This window comes from Typopeltis vanoorti, chromosome 1 (genome assembly GCF_054136105.1).
Source record: "Typopeltis vanoorti isolate ZY-2024b chromosome 1, IOZ_Tvanoo_1.0, whole genome shotgun sequence".
Classification (NCBI taxonomy): domain Eukaryota; kingdom Metazoa; phylum Arthropoda; class Arachnida; order Uropygi; family Thelyphonidae; genus Typopeltis; species Typopeltis vanoorti.
In genome coordinates, this window is record NC_143549.1 from 112,992,907 (window position 1) to 113,018,463 (window position 25,557).

The following is a 25,557-nucleotide window of genomic DNA, read 5'->3' on the forward strand; positions in this document are numbered from 1 at the left end:
ATTTCTAACTGCTGACTGACAACTTAAATATAAACTTACTATGTATTTCTCTGTATAATGTTCCATTCACCCCCATATAATTGTAGTGGTTTGAAAAGCTTTTCTCTGTGCATCTGGTTGTATGCCTTATCTAGATTTACAAAACTTAAGTACAGATCCTTGTCATATTCCCATGATTTCTCAACTATTTGTCTTGGGAATATAACAAAGATCTGTTGTCATATCTTGACAACCTCTATTTGGCCTGAACCCAGCTTGTTCTTCTCCAAGTTTCTCTTCCACAATCTTTCTCAATCTCTTTTCAAGTATGCTTACATAAATCTTACCTGGAACATTAGTAGAGAAATTCCTTTGTAATTCTCACATTCAATTTTATACCCTTTTTTTATATACGGATACTATGAGAACTCTATTCCAATCATTGGGAATTTGACCTTCTGAAAAGGCCCTCTGAATTCTGTAGTGTAGCCACCACAAAACTTTTATACATCCATACTTAAGCATATTTGGTCAAATATCATCTACTCCAACTGCTTTTTCACATTTCAAGTTTTTGATGGTTTCTACATTACGTATTGACTGGTAATTAGTTTACGGAATTAACAACTCAAATGAAGTATATTAATTAAAGGTAACTTTAATGAATCACTTCTATATTTCGGCAACGTCACATGGTGAATCCTCAACACTTTCTTAGCCAATGGCTATAACCCCAAAAAAATCCAAAAAATACTAAAACCAGTAAACCACAACCCCCTCCCCCCCTCCACAATAAAGATTACACCAAGTCTATCACGATCCCTTACATCCAGGGCACCTCTGAGAAAATAACCAATATCCTCAAAAAAAATGACCTTACTTCCTGTTACAGACCATATAAAAAGTTGGCATCCCTTATCTGCTCTACCAAAGACCAACCACTTCCCCTAGACCTACCTGGTGTATACCAGGTCCTTTGCAGCTGCAAATTGTCCTACTTTGGCCAAACAGGCAGAACAACTAATATCAGGATTTCAGAACACAAAGACTACATCCGGTTTCACCAGTACAGCTGCTCTGGGCTGGCAGACCATGCCTTAGATACCCACCATAAAATTCGTTGGAAAAAAACAAAAATAATTCATCGCAGCAAGTTTAAATACGAAAGATTATTCAAAGAATCTTCAGCAGCTCTAAAAAAACGTTCCTAACCTCAACAAATTTGGGTGCATGAAACTACCCCAAATTCGGGAGACTTACATTATGAGAACTTCAGCCCAACAGCCAAGACTACCAAATTAGCCCGCAAGAGGGCACCATCAGGACTTTAGGAACAATATTAGTTTCTTGCTTTCTTCCTCATTTGCTTTGTGTTAGTGCCTGCGTGCACATACCATATCTTTATGTTCCTGAAGATGGCAATGTGACGTTGCCGAAATATAGAAGTGATTCATTAAAGTTACCTTTAATTAATATACTTCATTTGCGTTGTTAATTCCGTAAACTAATTACCAGTTATGTCTAACCAATGTATAAGCCTTGCTACTAGAAACATTAAGTATTGATACGTACTCCTCTTTGCATTCCTCTTGAAAATTTTCTAGTATGGTTCTGTCGCTGCTTGGTTTCTTTAACAGTCTTTCAAGGTAATTACTCCAGACATCTGGGATATCCTTTTCTTCAGTTTTCATGTCAACTTTATCATCTTCGATTCCTTTGAAGGAAAAATGTTCTGGAGGCTATTGAAGAAGCTAAGAAATTCCATTTCTTAGCTTCTTCAATAGCCTCCAGAACATTTTGCCACCTTTCTGATATTTATTATCTATATTCTTAACAAAGTCTCCATGACTTGTTTAGCTACTTTTACGCATAATTAGCTCTTACATTTTTTCTCCATATTCTTTTAGGGCTTTTTGCCGACTTATTTACTAGGAACTTTTGGTATGCTTTCTTCTTTTCCAGGATGGCTTCTTTAACTTCGTGTGTTCACCATGATGTTCTTATTTTTCTATCCTTGCAGGCAACTTCACCACATCTCTCTAGTTGAATCAATCAGTCTTCTTCAGAGTTTGCCATTGAGACTCCAAAGTTTGGCTCTTGTTTTCAATTTTTCATTTTTTTCTTCAATAATGTTTGTATAATCAAGTCTACATTTAACTGTAAAAGCTACTCAACTTTAATTCTTTTTTAAAATTTTTTTACATTCTGTTTTTTTCACTGTGATATCCATTTTTAATCCTGCTAGTATTAAAAATTTCAAATCCTATGTGCACTCTTATATCCTAAACGATCACGAAGATTTCACTATGAGCAATGCTGTAGTCGATGAGGATTTTCTTATTTCTTGTGTCTTCTCTCCATGTGAACTTGTGCACATCTTTACATTGAAACATGGTGTTAGTAATGACTAGTCCTTGTCCTGAACAGAAGTCCAATAAATACTTACCATATATATATATATATATATATATATAGTTAATTTGCCCTTTTGTCCAAATTTTCCCAAAATGTTCCTATATGCCTGCTGGGATTCATTTCCTACTCTGCTGTTCAGACCTCTGACAAGGACCACTTTTTTTTTATTTCTTTATGTCATCTGATTGTTCTGATGACTCAAAAAAATTCCTCCACTTCTGTGGGACCATAGGCACACACAAGTTTCATTGTCCATGTCTCCATTTTGAAGTTTGCTCACATAACTCTACTTGAAAATGCCTTCTAATTAAGAAGTTTATCTTTATGTTTGGTGTTGAATGCTATCACTGCTTCTTCCTTTCCTTGATCATTATTGCCTGAAAGTAACATCCTATACTCAGGGCCGGTCCGAGAGTATCTGATGCCCCTGGGAAAGAAAATTTAGGTGCCCCTATACATTGTCTCTCTATATATATTTTGTCATACTCACACAAGCACACATACACCTACATAGGTATTACTTACAGAAATACTGCTCTATGGAGAACACTGGCTACACTATACTATTTTGGCCACAAACGTTCTTCAGCCTCTGTAAGAATGTTAGATACACAGATACCAAAACTATTAACCATCGGACTCAACTGTCACCTACGAAAAAGCTTGACCGAACTAATCTGAAATCAGTAGAAGAATGCTGGAGTGGGGATGATGACAAGTAAAGGGAGCGAAGAGAAAGACCAATCAGAGGTCTTATTTCACAAATACTACCAATCAGAATCCCTGCCACTGCAATTCTATAAAAATTCCCACGGCATTCTTATACTGATTTAGAATTAAACTGAATTGAATTAACAAGACGATTCTGTGAGAAAATGAATGACGTAAACCCCAACTTCTCAGACCTTAGAGAGCTTGCAAAACAGGGCTTAATCTAAAAGTCAACAGAATTAAGTCTATAGGGAATTGAAGATAAGAAGTGAAAACAGTCAGTTAGTCATGACCACTGATTGTTAGTTTGAGGGATACCCCGGAACTTCCCTGCTCATCTTGGGACAGATGCCAGAAGGAGGAAAAAATCTCTGCACTTGAGGTTAAGTATACAAAGAGCAGGGGAGTGGAAGAAATAGAGAAAGGTGAAAATAATGTAGGATCATCAGCGAGCACCAGGACGGCTTGATTTATTTTAGTGTTTTATTATTAATCAAGGTTTTACTAATTTTTTTCGGAGGTTGTAATTTTTCCCCAAAGTATGTAGCAAAATCTGGTGCCCCAAAGTCTTAGCGCCCCTAGACGATTGCCTAGGTTCACCTAATGATAAAACCGGCCCTGCCTATACTTATTATTTAGTAAGATTTCACCTGTTTTTGTCTTCTTTGTCTCAGTAATGCCAATTATGTCCGTGTGGTACTTTTCCAAGTTCTTCTGCAAGTTTGATTTCCTTTCCATCAGTACTCCTTATGGTTCCTGAGTTCAGTTCTTCTGATATTGGGTTTTTTCTTATTCTAGATATCGATTGGAGCTTATGCCAGTAGCTAGCTGACTTTAATCTGTTCGTCCTGGTTCCCTGACATAAACAGATCTTGTTTAACTGGATGATGCCCCAGCTGGCATGAAATCTCATCAAGTTATATCATCATATTCATTTGTGGTTTAAGCCAATAGTGAGTACAATTGGGTTGGCTAAGTTCCAAATTGCTAGACCATCCTTGTTCCTTGTACCCAGTAGATACCTACTAACAGGGTGCTCCACATGAAAGTGAGGACTGGATATTAGGTCAGAAGCCCCAGTCAGTTCTCCACCTTCCTGAAAGGCAATGTGGGAGTCTTCTCCCAGTTATTTGGCTTTGACCCTCCAATTTACCTCCAAATTAATCTGTTATCCTGTCTTAAAAGATGACAGATTAATTTGGAGGAAAATTGTTGATTGGAAGTTAGTAATGGTATAACTTTTTCATGTCGTACTATCATAATTATCCCGTACAACCCCTGAAATCAGAAATTTGATTATGAGTTTTGAGTGACTCCTGTTGAAAGGCGGAAGAACACATGCTATGGTCTGTTAATTAGGATTTGACAACTCCAATTTTCTGGATTAGTATGGTGAGTAGAACTTTGTATATATGCTAGCAAAGATAAAAACTGTTTGCAAAAGTATCAGAGACTATGCAGATAAAAAATAAAAAATAAATAAAAAAATAAAAAAATATTTCCATAAGAGTAAATTTTTGGAATTCTCCTTTTCCATAGTTAACCAAATATCTGCCTTCACTAGCAGATATATATCAAATATATCATTATCAATTCTACTCATATTATCTACATCATCTATTCACTATTCTTCTTCATCATATATACATCAAAGTTCTACTCACCATACTGTCCAGAAATTTGATTTGTCATATCTTTTAATTAACAGAGCATATAATGTTTTGTTCTTCTCCTTCAGCCTTACAACAGGAACTACTCACCCTGAAAGCTTTAATGGAATCAGTGTGACTTCTGCACTATTGCAGAACCCTTACAATTTGATATCTGAGAATTCTGGAATAGAGCATAGGATTCCATCCCATTTTGAGCATTTCCAAATGTATTGATAAACAAATTTAAAATATTTTATAATCTTGCTAACCAAAAAGACACTTTCATCTGTCTCTAGCTGTGTTCATCAGATTCCTTGTGAAAATAATTGACATACTTAAAACAGGCCAGTCATTCTGCGGAATAAAGGATTAGTTAACATTAAGTACCACACTATATCTTGATCCACAAAAGTTAGGTCTCACACAATGCTGCATTGAGCCCAAACAAAATATACTTTGTAATGATGTTTGTCTTTTCCACAGTAGTTTCAAATATATGAAACTTCTTTTCGAATTCACCACAAGATGAAACCAAGAATATAATTTCTTGGCTCTTTCATTCACAATATAATTTCTTGGCTCTTTCATTCACAATAAAACCAATTTATAATAACAAATCATTGTTCTCTCTTCCTAGGCAAAACTGTTTACCATTCCTTCATAGTGGAATATGAAGGAGAAGCTTCCCCATAAACACCATTTAATCGCCCTTTGATAGCACTTGGAGAAAGTTAAAAAAACTTGACCATAATGCGGTACTCAATTTTTAATATTACACCCACTTAGTTTTCCACATGTTAGTTAAATGAGTGCCTCCAACTGAATGACACAGATAGAGAGTTGAAACTAGTACACATAGCTCCACCTACATAGTGCTATCTGTCCCACATGACATTTTAAAATTGGCACGATTTTTGTATGTCAGGCCAGAAACTTATGGAATCTACCTCGTGGCATATTTCAGCAGGATAAGAAGGGCAAACAGGGTGGTGGAATGTTACTTATCATAAGTAACATTCCACCTAGAGAATTTGGAAGGAACTTACACTAATAGTTTTGAAAGTGTGAGGTGAAGGTGGGCAGGACAAGATATTTAATAGAATGAGAGTGATAAACAGGCAATGTTTAGGTAGACCAGTTTGAGGGATTGCTATTGGAGAATTTTAACTATAGCAGTATAAATTGTACAGAGGAAATAGCATACAGTAGTAAGAGGATGGAATTATTGAAATTCCTGAGGCAGCATGTAGTAGAAGGAATGCAGGGAATTGAGAATTTTGGATATGATCCTTGCATCAAAAGAGTTGAATGTAACTGAAATGTCAATCTTGTCCCCATTGATGAGAATTGACCATGCAGAAGTTCCAATGAGAATGGAATTTATGTTGAATTATAGGGCAGGCAAATATAATAATCTTATAAATCATCTTGAGGAGGTTCTACAGATGGAAGGATTGTATGGGAGAGAGAGAGAGAGAGAGATATCAGCATTGAATGAGGGCTTGGTGAGGAAATATTTATCACCAAAGCAAAGAATGCTATTTGCCAGCAATGGCAAATAGCATTCTTCAAGATAAAAGATAAAACAGTTTTCATCTCGGTTCCTGTTTGATTTCGTTAGTCATCCACTTTACACCAAATCATTTATCTTTTTTCTTTTGAATGATATTTGCCATCATTTTGTATTTTGGTTTAAGCCAATAAGAATACAATTTGGTCGGCTAAATCCCAAATTGCCAGCCCATCCTCATTCATTCAGTATCCAGGTAGATACCCAACAGGGTGCACCACGAGAAGGTGAGGAATGGACATTAGGTCAGAAGCCCTGGTTGGTTCTCTGCATTCCTTTAAAGGCTATATGGAGGTCTCTCCTTTCTGACAAAATTTCATGCTGGCTGGGGCGTTGCCTGGTTAAACAAGGCTGCTGTTGTTTTCGCCAGGGAACCAGGGCACACAGCAAAAAGTCAGCTACTGGAACAAATCTGAAAGCGCACCCCAACTCAACATCACCAGAGTTAAAGATCGGTACTATCAACATAAGAAGCCTGAATGGCAAAGAAATGGAGCTAGCTGAAGAATTAGATAAGTACCAGATCGACATAATAGGGGTGGCTGAAATAAAAATGACAAAAACTGGTGAGCTCTTTCTGAGCAATCAATACAAAATGTTATATTCAGGAAATGACAATCAAGGAAAAGGAGTAGCCATAGTATTTAACACAAAATACGAGGCTAATCTTCTTGAATGGCAGGCAGTCTCAAGTAGAATGTTGTGGGCAAATATCAGAATGGAGAATTGGACAATGAGACCTTATTTGTGCTTATGGTCCCACAGAAGGTTCTACTAAGGTAGAAGTGGAAGAATTTTTTGATGCTTTAGAAAAAGCAGCTGACACAATCAAAAAAGGAAAAGTTGGTCCTTGTTGGGGATCTAAATAGCAGAGTAGGAAATGATTGTCAGACATACCAAAATATATTGGGACAATTTGGAGAAAAGAGCAAAGCTAATAATAATGGCAAATACCTGTTGGATTTCTGCTCAGGACATGGACTGGTTATTACTAACACCATGTTCCAACATAAAAATGCGCACAAATTCACATGTAGAGAAGAGGCAAGAAATAAGAAAAGTCTCATGACTATGTTATTATTGATAATGATGTTTTCTCCCTGATGCAGGACACCAGAGTGTACAGAGGATTTGAAATTGGAAGTGATCACTATTTAGTCTTGAGCAGGATAAAATTGAATTTCATATTGAAAAGAATAACATGTAAGAAAGTTTTAAAGCGGATAAAAGTTGAGCAGTTCTCAGATGTGAACTGTAGACTAAAATACATGAAGATTATTGAAGAAAAAATGAAAGAGTTTGAGAACAGGAATCAAACCGTGGAGATTCAGTGGCAAGCCTTGAAGAAAATCTTGATTGATTCAACCAGAGGCATGTGGTGAGGTTGTCTGCAAGGATAGCAAAATCAGAACTCATTGGTGGACACAGGAAGTTAAAGATATAGTGAAGGAAAAGAAGAAAGCCTATCAAAAGTTCCTGCAAATAAATCATCTTGTGCTCTTAGAGAATACATAGACAAATGTAAGAAAGCTAATCACTGTGTAAAACTAGCTAAACAAAAGTCATGGGAGGACTTTGGCAAGAAAATAGAAAATAAATATGCAAGAAGGTGGCAAAATATTCTGTAGGTTGTTGAAGAAGCTTAGAAATTGAGGAAAGAGTGCTGTCAAAGGAGTTAGAGATGATAAAGGTGACATAAAAACTAGAGAAAAAGATATCCTTGAAGTATGGAGTAATTACTTCAAGAAATTGCTAAATGAAACAAACAGTGATAGCACAGTGGTAAAAAGCACTCAACAGGCATACAGTCACGAATAAATATACATATTTGAAGTAGAAAAAGCCATCAAAGGCTTGACATGTGGAAAGGTAGCAGGAGTAGATGATATTCGACCAGAAATGCTGAAGTATGGTGGTATAAAAGTCTTGCAGTGGCTGCACTGCATAGTTCTGAAGGCCTGGACAGATGGACGAATTTCTGATGATTGGAGTAGAGCTCTCATAGTACCCATATATAAAAAGGGAAATAAAACTGAATGTGAGAATTACAGAGGTATTTTCCTACTGAGCGTTCCTGGCAGATCTATGCAAGTATACTTGAGAAACGGTTGAGAAGAATTGTGGAAGAAAAGCTTGGTGAAGAACAAGCTGGATTCAGGCCAAATAGAGGCTGTCAGGATCAGATCTTCACTTTACAACAAATAGTTGAGAAATCATGGGAATATAACAAAGATCTCTATTTAAGTTTTGTAGATCAAAATCTGGAAAAGGCATATGACAAGGTGCCAAGAGAGAAGCTATTCAATACGCTGCATTTATATGGTGTCAATGGGGCATTATATCAAGCAATACTTAGTCTTTATTTGAGTTGTAAGGCAGCAGTTAGAATTGAAGGAAGTACAGGAAGATGGTTTAATGTTAAATCTGGTGTGAGCAAGGATGTACATTATCCCCTCTGGTATTCATTATCTATATGGATCACCTTATGAAGGAAAGTGATATCATGATATCACTTTCACATGATATCAGAATTGGGGATGTTAATCTCAGCTCTTTGCTTTATGCAGACAGTGTTGTACTTCTAAATAAATCCCCTACAAGTCTGCAAGATTCCCTGACTAAATTGAATAGCTGTTGTAATAAATATGATATGAAGGTCAGCAATAAAAATACAAAGACAATGAAAATAGGCAGAATCGTTGAAAATGTCAACTGCGTTATGAATGGAGAACCTGTGGAACAAGTGAAACATTTTACCTACTTAGGCATGATTTTTAGTGAAGATGGTAAATTAAATATGGAAATAGACAACTGAATCAACAAAGCTGGTATGGTAGGAAGTCAATTGAATAAATTCATATGGAATAAGAGAGAAATTAGTCTGAACATAAATTAGCTGTATACAAGACAGTGTTCAAACCAGTTTTAACTTATGGATCTGAGAGGTGGGTCAGAAGTAAAACACTTGACCAAAGACTAGAGACCGCAGATATAAGAATCCTGAGAAAGAGAGGTGTGAACAGATTGCATCAATGGCAATATCATGTTAAATGAGGATATTAGATAAGAACTTGACGTTGTCAGCATCCAGGAATGCGTTAACAGAGCTAATCTCAGGTGGTATCCTTGCCCATTCTGTTTAAGAAAAGATTAGCAAAATAAATGTTCTTCACCAGGTTGACAGGAAAATGACCCAGAGTAAGACCAAGATATAAGTGGATTGATACGGTACAAAGTGCCTTAGACGACAAAAATATAAAATCTGATAATATTGGAGTCTTGACAAGTAACATACTGATCTGGAGGAAAATCGTAGATAGGAAGTTAGTAACGATGTAAATTTTTCATGTAGTAGTATCATATCCTCTACACTCTTTGAGGGTACATGGCAGGAATTTGATGATGATATTTGCTTTTGCTATTGATAAAATATTGTTGAAAAAGTATAAAGAGGGAGAGGCAGAGATTAGTTGCATGAGGAATATGATTCAAATCAGGAAAGTGACTAATCCAGTAAGTATGACAAAAATGGAATATGAGCAGAGAGAGAGAGAGAGAGAGAGAGAGATTAGCTCTACAATCAAATGAAATCATGAATTCATTTGTTATGTGTTTTGTTATGTGTTATATATGAGAGCTGTTTAATGATTGGTTTATTGGGACATTTCTTCCTGGAAAAACTGGTTTTATTCCTGGAGGAATGGGAATGATGGATGGCTTAGAAGTTCATAAGTTTCATTTCTTTCAAATACTTAGTTCTTTGGAACTTAATAAGGCAGTGGGATTAGATGGGATTTCACTGCACATTTTGATAGAAAATGCTAAGGAATTGATAGCTTCATTGACCTAGCTGTTCAGTGAAAGTGTAGCTTCTGAAAGAGTGCCCAGTGAGTGGAAGGTGGGTAAGATAGTGTAATTGTAGAATGCAGACATCAACCTATGGACCAGTTTGTGTCAAATAAGCTGGAAAGGTGGGCAACTAAATGCAGGGTCTTGAAATTTGGGATCCACAGATGGGAATTTAAGATTTTTGGAGAAATTAATAAGAGATTGTATTTATTCCAAATTGGACAGGTGAGGGCAATATTATCTGAAAACATGAAGCATGGATTTGTTAAAGAGTATTTTTGTTTCAGAAACTTGTTTGTCTTTTATAATAAAGTAACAAGAGTGGTTGCTGAGGGACAAGCATATACTGCATTTTGCAAAGCATTTGACAGGATGCTGCATAAGTTGATATTTAAGTTGCAACACATGGGGTTGAATATCAGATTAATGAATTGGATTGAAAATTAGCTATCTGATATCAGAGTTGTATAAGGGAGCAGTATCAAGGAGATGAAAGATCACAAGTGGAGTTTCACAGGAATCATTACTTGGAACCTCTGCTTTTTTAACCTTTAAGATTGGTAAATGAATGGGGATAACAGTTTAATGCAACTAAATCTAAGATCTTGAAATTTGGGATCCACAGACAAGAGGCTGCACTCTATTAGTGGATCTATACTGAGGAATGGATGAGGCGAGGAATCTTGGGGTGATAGTTCATAAAAAATGTGAAGTTTAGGGCACATATCATGAATGCGGTGAAGGCAACCCAAAGGATTACTGCAATACTAAAGACTGATAATAGAGATATGAGTGGTGATTCCATTTTATTTAGACTTCATCAGGCCACATTTGGTCTGTTATACCCAGATCTGGTGACTGGGATTTGAAGAGGATGAATTAACTTTGGAGAGGATAAAAGGCAGATAACCAAATGATATCAAGATTCTACTGTGTTAGTTATAATAGACTGAGGGCATGATGCAGATGATACAGAGTTTGGATAGAAGACAAAGAGGTGACATGATTGAGACACTTAAACTGTTGAGAGGCATAACACAAGGGGGATTTTTCACATAGTGGAATAAGGGGAAGAAAAGAGGGTGGTGAATAAGTAAGAGAAGTGACTTTGAATTGAGAGTGGTTGGACCATAGCATTCATTGCTTGATAAAGAGGTAAATGGGTTTAAGTGTAATGTTTAATGTACCTCCTGCATTGAGTCTTTCTGGACCTCATTCTACAATGACAGGTCCAGAAAAAGAATAATTTTCCTTGGAAATGCAGGCATTCATATTTATTCATGTATGGGTGAAAAGTTTAAAAGCTGTATATTACATAAATTGTATTTGGCTGAATCAGAATTTATGAGGTTAGAAATTTGATAGCGGTCATGAATGGAATGTTAAATTTATAGGACATACTACAAAAGTGGCAGAATAACCAGTAAGGTTACATGAGGATTCAAGAATATGCTGACAGAGATAAGAAAGGTATTCATCTTTGCAAGCCTTAGATATGGCCATATTAGACTAGTATGAAAAGATTTGATTTTTTGGATATTTGGAACATCAAAGGAGATCCAGAGGTGAGTTTCCATGATGAATGGGCTGTTGAGGTGCTTCCTATGAAGATGGACTGAAGGTTTGTTAGTTACAAAGCTTGATTCACAGATGAAAAAGAGGAATATAATAAAAAAAAAAAACTTGAGTTACTAAAGGGGTTTTATAGGTAGATAATTCTTCACTATGTGACAAAGTGGGAAAGAACACAGAATCATCCTGTGTGAAAACATGGTTGAGAAGGATGTGAAGACAAAATGTTTTGCTTGGAGAGCAGTGAATGAGTTGACTGGTAACCATTCAACTCTACTACTATTTCAGAGGCATTTGTTGAGTGCTTTGTCAGTGAGTGGGGGAAGGAATAGAGATGATAGGCATGGTACAAATAATGTTTATAGGGCCTCCTACAACGTTTTTCTCCTAGAAACTTTGGTTCATTATCTCATGAGACAGACCAGCAGTCAAGTGAATCAACACAGTTGAGACATGCAGATTAGGTAACTGCCTATCATAGTATTTATTAATTTCCTGTAAAACCATGTTACTCTGCTGAAGGAAAACAGAATGGACCTACTATGATGAGTCTTTAGACTTATCATAGCAGGTCCATCTCTCTTGTCTGTATAATAAGGATATTGTTATATATATTGTTTGGAGTTGTCAATGTAATAATATAATAATACAATAATTTAATGTTTCTTATCTTCCAAATGATGACTCTTCAATTAACTTCATGATGAGCATGTTGATTTTTTTAACAAAAAAAACTAATGTACCAAAAAATAACTAACACTGGGTTTATAGGTCGTAATAATTATTTAATGAACCTACTAGTTTCGACACTTAAGCTAGTGGTTTCATCTGAGTTAAGGATGAACACATAAATATACAACACGGTTTAAATATGAATAATTATATAACTAAACACTGAATGTGTCGGAACCATTACACAAAAATACAAGTAAAACAGAAACATGTGGAGCGTGGAACCTGCACATGGTCAGTCATTGTTCAGCAGGTGAGCCCGATAGCTTGCAGAAAAATTTAAAGTCTGATATGTTGAAAGATCTAATTAGTGACTTTCAAATGTCACACAAAATCATCCCTTGGTTTCTGTTAAGAGTGCCTTGTGAGTGGATTACCACTGTAAGATTACCATAGTTCTTGTCCCATTCAATGTTGTGGTGACTGTGGGAGAAATGGAATTTCAGCACCCTCAACATCATAGAGGCTACAGTGGTAATCCACTCACAAGGCACTCTCAACAAAAACCAAAGAATCATTTTGTGTGACATTTGGAAGTCACTAATTAGATCTTTTAACACATTGGCTCTAATTTTTCTGCACACTATCGGGCTCACCTGTTGAACAATGACTGACCCATGTGCAGGTTCCAACCTCCACATGTTTCTGTTTTACTTTTATTTTTGTGTAATAGTTCCTACACGTTCGGTGTTTAGTTATGTAATGATTCATATTTAACATGGTAGTAAAGAGCATGATAACCAATCTTCCTTTGCCAAGAAAGCTAAATGTGTAAACTTTCCAGATCACCCAGCATATTCCCGTGCATGTCAGAAGTTGAAAGATGAGAAAGAAATGCAAAGAATAAAAACAGAACATAATATCAGGTATCCCAGAAGAAAGTCACCACCACTACCACACCTGTTCTGAGATCCTCTTATGCTGAGAAGGTAACAGTAAACTCAAACTTGCATATCCATTCCACCATTTGATAATTTCACCATATCTGAACTTCTACAGTCATGACTGTTTTTCTGTTGAGTTGTGGCCTTACGTCAATTGCCAAACACTCGTTAATGAAGCAGTGAAGTATGTCAAAGATTGTATTGTCCGTATAGCAACCACAGCTATTCCAAAAACATCATTCTATCCAAAGTCTTGGTGGAACCAAGCAGCCAAAAAATATCAAGATAGGGCATGGGGTATTTTTTTTTAGATACCCCAATAAATGCAAAAAATAAAAATAAGTGTCTGCAAAGCTTTGGGATCAGCAATAACGGATGTATTATTGCTGATCTCAAACTATTGCAGACACTTTGGGCAAAAACTTTTCCAGAATCGTGTCAACAGCCCTCATACCCTCCTGAATTTTTAATATTGAAAGCAACCAGGTGTCTGTACCAAGGAAATAGAGCCATACAATCAGCCATTTGTTAAAGAGAAACTCAAAAGAGCCTTTTGACTCTTTTGAGTCAAAAGGCTCTTTTGTACAGTCGGCCCTGATGACATCCATTATGAGATAATAAAACACCTCCCATCATCTTTTATGGACCTCTGTACAATAGATTATTTAGAGAGGAAGAGTTTCCTGACTCTTGACATAAGTCGATTATCATTGCTATCCCAAATTTTCATTATTCAACCTAGGCCAATAGTTATTGTCTTGTTGCTCTGACTAGCTGTCTTTGTAAGGTCATGGAAAAAATGCCTTTATGTTGTTCAAAGCCTTTATGCTGGATCAAAAGAATCTCTCTATCTGACAAAATCTACTAAATGAAAATATGTCTCTTAATTATGCCTTAAAAATAAAGTATCTTTTCTCTATGCTGGGAGGTCCTGTATGCCATACTGCCATCTGTCCTTTTGGTATGTGCATCAAAGAGGCTATGGAAGCTATTGGTATGAGTGCTGACAACTTTACCCACATCAAAGAAAACAGCATGCCTCCATGGTAGGCTTGCACCCCATCCTACAACCTCTCATACACCCTCATCTGTCTATCTTCAGTTGCAACACCCATCTTACCAGTAGTCATATTCTGGTGGAGTGCAAGTGCTTCACAGAAGAAATTGCATTTTTACTTATCTGGCTAGCTGAGCCCTATATACTCAGTCAGATGTTATTGGACTTACACAGATTGCCAAACTTTTTTTTAGATTTTTAAAAAGCATTAATTTATTTAAAGACATTTGATTATGGATTTGTGTATGTGTAGATATTGCATTATAAATACTAAACTTTGTACATACATAATAAATTTAGTTTAATCCTTTATCCAAGTGTGAGCAAACAAAGTTTGCACTTGAAAGTATCTTCAGGACTGGGGTAAGGTGGTACAACACCAGGGCACTCCTTGCAAAGGTGGAGCAAGCTACCAACACTCCTATCTCAGTATCTCCCATAACTTTGCTCACACTTGGATAAAGGATTAAACTAAATTTATTATACTCTAACCAAGTGAAAAATAAACTTTGTACATATATTTCGTACTCTTCATTATTTTATCTCCTTGTAACTATTTTATTTATTTACCTACCGTCACCCTGTGTACTGCTGTAACCCGTGTCCTGACACAGTATGACCTTTGCTGTCCTTGCATTATAAAATCCCAAAGCAATTAATCAACCAAAATCTCCATGCCTTAGTTTACCTGTTGAATTAATACTGCTTTTAATCACTGTCTCATTATCTTTATTTTGGTGTCTATTCATGTAATCTTTCGCTCTTAGAAATTGAATTTTTTTTTTCTTGCTCATAAATCCTTCAGTTTGCAGTTAAAGAAAAATTACCCTTCATACTGAAGGATTTATGAGCAAGAAAAAAAATGATTCTTCTTCTTCACATTAGAAGTAAAGCAGAGCACAAAGAGTTTCTTTGAACTGGTGAACTGTTTTCTCATCTTCCTCTCACATATCTTATTTATTGAGGGGCGGGGGGATAGGAATCATAAGTTAAAATAATATATAGTTACAACATTTCAGTATAGTTCTTAAAGGATTATTGCACTATGGGAATCAGGGTACTTTTAATATTATTTTAATTTACACCAATTTTTGTATGTGTTACATTGTGAAGTAACAGTGGCACAATATCTATGCTTTGACAACTATAATAGAACAAAATTTAAATTCAAAACAGTATTCACATTTGCAATATGGAAAACACTGAACATAAGTCAATTGCATTTAAGTGAGATTTTTGCAGAATGACACTTAACATTATGTATATGCATTATTTTGAAATGCATCCAATAACAGTTACTTTTACTGGAAGGGATAAGAAAGGGTAAATTTCTATGAACTTCAGTAAGCATTCTTATATATAATTTTATTTTTTCTTCCATGTGCAAGTGGGTATTTACACATGGACAATAAAATGAGAATGATGAATGTAAAAAAAAAAAAAACTGCTCATATTCTAATTAATTTTTATAATAAACATAAAAATGAGTGGTTTGAACAGATTATTACCTGTACTGTTTTATTATTAACATTTCCTATTATTCACAAAAATTACTGTGAGTAGTACAGAATGATTTTTAAAAATTATATATTAAAGATACAAAGAAATTATATTCTTGGTTTAATCCTTTATCCAAGTGTAAGCAAAGTTGTACATGAAGCACGACTGGACTACTTGGGTATAGATGCTAATGACTTCATATCAGTTGCCTTAGTAAATAATAATGTAAAGCAAGCCTCCTTTTTGATGTATATAACACTTTGCATTATGTGAAAGGCAGTGGTGTTGCATGCCCATTTCAGTTGGGTGTGCTGTCGTATGACTTATGCAACCTGCACCTCAAAATTCATCAATTTAATCATATGATTGCATTTTTATCAATGTATGAAAATTTTAAGAGTGCATAGTGCATCGGCACTCATCTTAATTGGTCTATTGCAATTAATTGTAGGATAACTTTGAATACTTTAATTTATCAATTAATTGTAACCAAATCTGTATAGAGTGGGAGGCAATGTGTTTGTTTTAAGATATATTAGAAAACAATAATGAAGGAAAATGCTATATTTGGTTGGTATATTTGAATTACTCAAACGTATAAATATAGTAGTAAATTTGGAAGAGGAGGATGAGGCCTACCTCCTTCAACTACAATCATACAATCTGCAAAAACTCTGGAAGAAACGGGATTCAGTAGATCGTCAGCACTGTTTCAGATTGTAAATATGGGCAAAAAGTTATAAATTATTTATAGAAAAGTATATATTAAAAACGTGTCTATATTGGTGTAAACATGTCAGTTCACACTTCATGCATGCAAAACAGATGGAACTCAAAAACAAAAAACAGCAACTCATGACAAATGACAACGTTCAGTTGGATTGGTTGACACAATAGCCAATCACAGCTACTGATTTCTAGGTGCTATTGTCTCAGCACAAACCCTGCTTTGCCTTTTGGATGGTTTAAAACCAATAGAACACTAAGAACTTTATCCTCTGCACCATCTGTATGTCTGTTCACAGGTGTCTGTATTTGTGACCGCACACCTGGGCTATTAATGTGAATTTATGCAATTTTTACTGTCCTCTTCATGAAGCATTAGTATATTTTGTTTAATTTTAGGAATCCAAAGGCAGGAAACAATTAGAGGAGTCTTTAACAGGAATAAATGCATAAATATAGTATCAGTGATATTTTTATTTTGTGTGTGTATTCATCGCACACCCTGAATATATGCCACTGGTGAAAGGCCTTTTCACCACTTGTATATGGTAAATATGACTTCTGCATTACTTCAACCATGGTATCTCCCCTGGGTCAGGCTTCTACTGATGAGACTCCAATAAAAGTCAAAACCAGTCTTGGATGGTGGTCCTTTCTCATAATGCATAACATTATACACATCTGAAAGGTGTGCTTTGCATTATGGGATACTAAGGCAATTGTTGTGAAATCATTAGCCTCTACATACAAGTAATTCAGTTGTAAAGATACTTCTTACACAAACTTTGCTTATCATTCGATAAAGGATTCAACCAAGAATATAATTTCCTGGCATCTTTAATTTATAGCATAATCAAATAGAAAAATTTCAAAAAAAAAAATGACACATAGAGTGAATGTTATTTACAGTTCCAGTTTGGCATGGCCATAAAAGACAGTCTTTGCTTTATTATTTACTCAAAAAACTATATAGGCTACAAAATCACTAGTAACACTTTAAGCCATTCATGGTCTATGATAAACCAACTCTTGGGTTGATTCCACTAAAACTGCACACCAATAGTGGTTCTGTTTGAGGCTTATCATGGTCAAATACGAGTCTTACATTTCTAACTTCTAGCCATTTCATTCAGTTTGGCTTGTTTTTAAATTAACAAGTTGTCACTTAAATAGGATTATCGCTGCTATCATGCTCAGCATCACTTTCATTTGGTGCATACATACCACCATCAATCATATCTCATCACTTAACATTTTTTATTCCAATAAACCATAAACTAACACAAAATAAAACTTAACTTGCTAATCATTATTTGTCATAATAAATCAAAGTTTGATTGGTTTTTAAAAAAAAAAAAAAGTGTGGGAGAGAGAGATTACACTGAAAAGCATTATGAGGATTTTGAAGGATGCCCTGACAAGCATTTTGGAATATTTTCCTTCTAATAAAGAAGAAAAATATTGGTGTCATCAAGAATACTAAGGCTTTCCATGATACCAATATTGGAATTATTGTTCAGAATGGATTAACTGCTATCATTAAGATTACTACTTATATTAAATATAAAAATAACCTACAAATATTTATATATTTAAAAATCTAGATGTTTGTGATTCACTGTTTCATGTGGCATCATATATATAAAATAATAATTGGTCTTAATTTTCTCTTGCATGTTTTTTAAAAAAAAATTTTTTTTTTAAATATCTCATTTTGAATTCTATTGTAGGTGCTACTTTTGATGTTGCAATGAGGTTTTTACACGAGTGTCCTTGGGAACGACTTGAATCTATGAGAAATGCCATCCCCAACATTCCATTTCAAATGCTGCTTCGTGGAGCTAATGCAGTTGGTTATACTTCTTATCCTGATAATGTAGTAGAGAAGTATGATTTTATCAAATTTCTTCTTCTTCTCAAAAGATTTAAAATCATACAAACACTATTTTTCAAAATCCTCTTGAGTACATCTATATAAATTATTTTGATCAGTAAGAAAATCCATAATTAAAAAATATAATTACTGTAAATAATGATTTATAGTAACAGTAATTATTATATATATATAGTAAATGTAGTAATTATTATGTTTACTATCTGATCTGATCCTGTGGCTTCCTCTCTTTGAGAGGGTTGCAGCTGATTACTAGGGAGATACTGACGCAAGGTGGTTTCCCATTGCCTTCCTTGCCGTTTACTATATAGTATTAAATTTCATTGCCAGGTAACATTCTGCTTATTGGAGCTTGAAAAGATCCATGTTTGATCTGAAGAATAAGAAACCAGCTTAGCTTATCTTTTACCTATGCTACTAATGTACTATGAGTTCCTGACCTTTCATGGATTCTTCTTCTTCTTATTGTGCTATCTTCTATCGAAGGTCAGCGACCATCTTGGCGAACAAACTTCGCTCTTGTGCTAATCTGAGCAGTTCTGCACTGCTCTTTCCTACCCACGTCTTGATGTTGTCAAACCATGATATTCTTTTGCTTCCTCTAGTTCCTTTGCCATCAATTCTTCCTACCAAAATAGTTTGTAGAAGTTGGTATTTGCTGTTTCTCATGATGTGGCCAAGATATGATGTTTTTCGTTTCTTGATTATTTGTACAAGATGTTTAGCTTTGCCAGTGGATTTTAAGACATCTTCATTGGTAATTTTTTGTGTCCATGATATCTTTAGCATTCTTCTGTATAGCCACATCTCAAAGGCTTCGATTTTCTTGATGGTTGTCTCCTTCAATGTCCATGTTTCAACTCCATAGAGCAGAACAGACCACACGTAGCATTTCAGCATTCGGCATCTGACTTCCATGTTTAGGTCTTTATTGTAGAATAGTGTTCTCATTTTCATGAAGGACTGCCGTGCAACTTCAATCCTTGTCTTTATATCTATTTCTGGATCCCACTGTTCATTAAGCCAGCAACCAAGATATTTATATCTTGACACTTGATCGATATTTTTCCCATTGAGTGTCAGTTTCATTGATGAGGCTGGATGTTTGCTGATGATCATGTATTTTGTCTTGTTGATGTTTATATTTATTCCCATTCTTTGCCTTTCTATGTATACTCTGTCAATGAGTTTTTGGAGATCCATAATATTATCTGCAATTAGCACGGTGTCATCTGCATATCGAAGGTTGTTAACAATCTTTCCATTTATTGTGATTCCCTCTGGACATTCTTCCGATGCTTTTTTAAAGATTACCTCTGCGTATATGTTGTTGAACAGGAGTGGTGAGAGCACACATCCTTGTCTCACTCCTCTTTTGATGTTAATATCACTGGTGGTAATGTTGTCTAATTGAATGGTAGCTGACTGATTCCAATACAGATTTGTTATTAGTCTTATGTCTTGTTCATCTGGCCTTATTTGTTGAAGGACTTCTATTAAGTTAGTGTGTCTGACTTTGTCGAATGCTTTTTCAAAATCTATGAAACACATTAAGACAGATTTCTGTTTTTCTATGCATTTTTGTATCAATATTTGGGTACAGAAAAGGAACCTCTCTAGTATCAAAACCATTCCGAAAGCCGAATTGTGTTTCGCTTAGAAATTCTTCACTTTTTCTATAAATGCGATTTTGAATTACTTCCAAAAATATTTTTAATGTTTGGCTCATTAGACTAATAAATCGGAGGTCACCACAGGAATTTGCTTTGGTTTTCTTTGGGTTATTGATAAATGTAGATTTGAGCCAATCTGATGGACATTCATCACTTTCATATATTTTATTAAATAGTTTTTCAAGAAGTTTGATGTTATCTGGTTCTATTAATTTTAAAAATTCTGTTTACACACCATCTGATCCACTGGCTTTTCCTGTTTTACTTTTTCTTATAGCATTCTCTATTTCGCATTTCATGATTGCTGGCCCTTGAATGTTATCTTATCTAGGGGTGCTTAAGGGTCAAAGCTGTATAACTGAGAGGAGACCTCCACATAGCCTTTAAAGGAATGTGAAGAACCAACCAGGGCTTCTGACCTAATGTCCAATCCTCACCTTTTCGTAGTGCACCCTGTTGGGTATCTACCTGGATACTGAACAAACGAGGATGTGCTGGCAATTTGGGATTTAGCCAAACAAATTGTATTCTTATTGCCTTAAACCAATATAGAAAATGATGGTACAACATGACAAAATTTCATGCTGGCTGGGGTGTCGCTTGGTTAAACAAGGCACCCGTTGTTTTCACCAGGGAAATAGGGCGAACAGCGAAAAGTCAGCTACTGGAACAAATCTGAAAGCACACCCCAACTCAACATCACCAGAGTTAAAGATCGGTACTATTAACATACGAAGCCTGAATGGCAAAGAAATGGAGCTAGCTGAGGAATTAGATAAGTACCAGATCGACATAATAGGGGTGACTGAAACAAAAAAGACAAACTGGTGAGATCTTTCTGAACAATAAATACAAAATGTTATATTCAGGAAATGACAGTCAAGGAAAAGAAGGCGTAGCCATAGTATTCAACACAAAATACGAGGCTAATCCTTGAATGGCAGGCAGTCTCAAGTAGAGTGATGTGGGCAAATATCAGAATGGGGAATTGGACAATGAGACTTATTTGTGCCTATGTTTCCACAGAAGGTTCTACTTAGGTAGAAGTGGAGGAATTTTTTGATGCTTTAGAAAAAGCAACTGACACAATGAAATAGGAAAAGTTGGTCCCTGTTGGGGATCTAAATAGCAGAGTAGGAAATGATTGTCAGACATACAAAAATATTTTTAGAAAATTTGGAGAAAATAGCAAAGCCAATAATAATGGCAAATACCTGTTGGATTTCTGCTCAAGACATGGACTGGTTATTACTAACACCATGTTCCAACATAAAAATGTGCAAAAATTAACATGGAGAGAAGAGGCAAGGAATAAGAAAAGTATCATTGACTATGTTATTGTTGATAGTGAGGTTTTCTCCCTGGTGCAGGACACCAGAGTGTACAGAGGATTTGAAATTGGAAGCGATCACTATTTAGTCTTGAGCAGGATAAAATTGAATTTTGTATTGAAAAGAATAACATGTCAGAAAGTTTTAAAGCGAATAAAAGTTGAGCAGCTCTCAGATGTGAACTGTAGACTAAAATACACAAAGATTATTGAAGAAAAATTGAAAGAGTTTGAGAACAGGAACTAAACCTTGGAGATTCAGTGCCAAGCCTTGAAGAAAACCTTGATTGATTCAGCCAGAGAGGCAGGTGGTGAGGTTGTCTACAAGGATAGAAAAATCAGAACTCCATGGTGGACACAGGAAGTTAAAGAGGCAGTGAAGGAAAAGAAGAAAGCATATCAAAAGTTCCTGGCAAATAAGTCAACTTGTGCTCTTAGAGAATACAGAGACAAATGCAAGAATGCTAAACACTGTGTAAAACTAGCTAAACAAAAGTCATGGGAGGACTTTGGCAAAAACATTAGAAAATAAATATTAAGAAGGTGGTAAGATATTCTGGAGGTTGTTGAAGAAGTTTAGGAATGGAGGAAAGAGTGCTGTAAAAGGAGTTAGAGATGATAAAGGTGGCATGAAAATGGTAGAATAAGATATCCTTGAAGTATGGAGTAATTACTTTGAAAAACTGCTAAATGAAACGAGCAGTGATGACAGCACAGTGGTAAAACACACAACAGGCATACAGTCAGGAATACGTATCCATACTTGAAGTAGATAAAGCCATCAAAGGCTTGAAATGTGGAAAGGCAGCAGGAGTAGATGATATTCGACCCAAAATGCTGAAGTATGGTGGTATAAAAATCTTACAGTGGCTACACTGCATAGTTCAGAAAGCCTGGACAGAGGACAAATTCCCGATGATTGGAGTAGAGCTCTAATAGTACCCATATATAAAAAGAGAAATAAAACTGAATGTGAGAATTACAGAGGTATTTCCCTACTGAGTGTTCCTGGCAAAATCTATGCAAGTATACTTGAGAAACGGTTGAGAAGAATTGTGGAAGAAAAGCTTGGTGAAGAAAAAGCTGGATTTAGGCCAAATAGAGGCTGTCAGGATCAGATCTTCACTTTATGACAAATAGTTGAGAAAGCATTGGAATATAACAAAGATCTCTATTTAAGTTTTGTCGATTTGGAAAAGGCATATGATAAGGTGCCAAGAGAGAAGTTATTCAATACGATACAGTTATATGTCAATGGGGCATTATATCAAGCAATACTTAGTCTGTATTTGAGTTGTAAGTCAGCAGTTAGAATTGAAGGAAGTACAGGAAGATGGTTTAATGTTAAATCTGGTGTGAGAGAAGGATGTACATTATCCCCTATGGTATTCATTATCTATATGGATCACATTATGAAGGAAAGTGGTATTAAACATGATATCAGAATTGGAGATGTTAATGTCAGCTCTTTGCTTTATGCAGATGATGTTATACTTCTAAATAAAATCGCTACAAGTTTGCAAGATTCCCTGACTAAATTGAATAACTGTTGTAATAGATATGGTATGAAGGTGAGCATTAAAAAGACAAAGACAATGAAAATAGGTAGAATTGTTGAAAATGTCAACTGTGTTGTGAACGGGGAACCTGTGGAACAAGTAAATCATTTCAGCTACTTAGGCATGATTTTTAGTGAAGATGGTAAATTAAATATGGAAATAGACAACAGAATCAACAAAGCTGGTATGGTAGGAAGTCAATTGAATAAATTCATATGGAATAAGAGAGCAATTAGTCGGAATACTAAATTAGCTGTATACAAGACAGTGTTCAAACCAGGTTTAAATTTGGATCTGAGAGCTGGGTCAGAAGTAAAACACTTGACCAAAGACTAGAGACCGCAGATATGAGAATCCTGAGAAAGATTAGAGGCATGAACAGATGGCATCAATGGCAATATCATATTAAAAATGAGGATATTAGGAAAGAACTTGACATTGTCAGCATCCAGGAATGCATTAACAGAGCTAATCTCAGGTGCTATGGTCACTTAAACAGAATGGGCAAGGAAAGATTAGCAAAACAATTGTTTTTTGCCAGGTTGGCAGGAAAACGACCCAGAGGAAGACCGAGATATAGGTGAATTGATACGGTACAGTATGCCTTAGACCATAGAAGTATAAGAACTGATTATGATAATATTGGAGTCTTGACAAGTAACAGACTGATTTGGAGGAAAATTGTAGATAGGAAGTTAGTAATGATGTAAATTTTTCATGTAGTACTATCATATCCTGTACACCCCTTGAGGGTACATGTCAGGAATATGATGATCATGAATGTTACCTTTTATATTTATGGGATTTTGTCTAGTATCATTGAAAAGTTCTGTTATATATTTCTGTTACATATTTCGTTTCATATCATTTTCATTTCATATTAGGTCGCTAGGTGTTGCACTGATATGATCGTCGGCTTGTCGAGAGCTCCTGAAAAGATTAGTAGTATTTTGTGTTATCATTGGCAATTTTACTAGAATTTTGCGTAGTATTGTTTGCTTTTTGTTTCTTGTTGTGTCTGTGCGATTTTTCTGTGTTTTCTGTGTTATTTTAATTATTATTTTTAAGATAAAATAGCGTACATATGGCACCGATAAAATAAAAAAAAAAATAGCGGCCAGGTCGCCATGTTTTGTTTAATAGCTTTGATGTAAACGAGTTTATGCAATGTGCTGTCAGTGAGATGTATGCTTTGCGAAGAGCGGTGGGAGTCTGATTAGATGGTGATAGTGGAGTTAATATGTGCAGAAAGTGTAAGGAGAATGAGGATCTCAAGCGTGTTTCGGGTGGCGAGAGTGATATCGTTAACAATAGTCAGAATGTAGAAAATTGTGGTGTGATTGAGAATTGCGAGGTAGTGCCAGATAGGTGTGAGAGCATCGTTTTAAAGTGTAAATGAAGGTAGAAATACAGAACAAATGGATGATTTGATTGATAATGATAATGGTGAGATAAATGTGAGTAGTGAAATCACAAATTTGAGTGGAGCGATATACTGAGCAAAACGGCAACTGGAGCTTATGGAAAAATGTGTGCTGAACGTACCAACTAATAAACGGCGAAAGTTTGTTACGAAAAATAATAGAATGTTCGTAAACGTCAATAAAATGAAGGAGCGAGTGCTATATGGGGATTCGCCATTAAGAGGTGTGATAGTTGAGAGTTTGATGAAAAATCGTACCAGCGGGGTGCGAACATGAAGGACGTCAGCGAATCTATTCGAGTGCAAAAACAGAGGGTGAAACAGATGATAATCGTGGCAGGAACGAATGATTTGATAAAAGACAAAATGGAAATGATAGAGGATGTGAGGGAATTAGTTGAGGTAGCAAAAGAGAAGAATGAGAGAGTTAGGATGGTGAGGATTTTACCACGGTATGACAGTGAAGTGTTTAGAAGGAGGGCCATAATTGCCAATGACTTTATGCGTGGGTTATGCATGGAGAGTGGTGTGGAATTTGTGGATGTGTGGAGTGAGTTCGATGGGGGAAAGGATTTATATAAGATGGATGGGTTACATTTGAATGGAGTTGGTGTACGGATACTTGAAAAAGTGTTGATGAATGATGTAGAAGTGGATGTACAGACTCAGGGAAACTAGATTTATTAAGGGGGGGGGGTAGATATGCAGACTATAGGGAGGCAGTTGTGTGTATGAATGAGTATAATTTGCCCGAGCGAATACGAAGGACAACAAATCAGAATGGGACAGTTAGTATAAGGCATCAAAGTAGGGATGGGACTAATGGGCTTCTACAATTCATGTACACTAATGCCAGGAGTATTAGCAACAAGAAGGAAGAGTTTTTGGCCTTGGTTGGTACTTCCAGGCCACAGGTTGTTGGTATTAGTGAAACATGGCTGACAGAAGATGATAAAGCTAGGGGGATTGAATGCGACGGGTCTAGCGTGTTCAGGAGTGACGGAGAATAAAAAGGGGGGAGGAGTGTTATT

At 35.7% G+C, this 25,557-nt stretch overlaps 1 protein-coding gene across 2 annotated transcripts in view; it reads left to right on the plus strand.

Annotated features, from left to right (window-relative positions):
- PCB (Pyruvate carboxylase) overlaps positions 1 to 25,557 on the plus strand; it is a 553,291-nt gene that overhangs the window by 370,797 nt on the left and 156,937 nt on the right. For both annotated transcript variants that reach the window (XM_090392830.1, XM_090392839.1), the window contains one exon: positions 18,378 to 18,534. In XM_090392830.1, the coding sequence (XP_090248956.1) occupies positions 18,378 to 18,534 (157 nt within the window). The remainder of the gene's footprint in view (positions 1 to 18,377; positions 18,535 to 25,557) is intronic.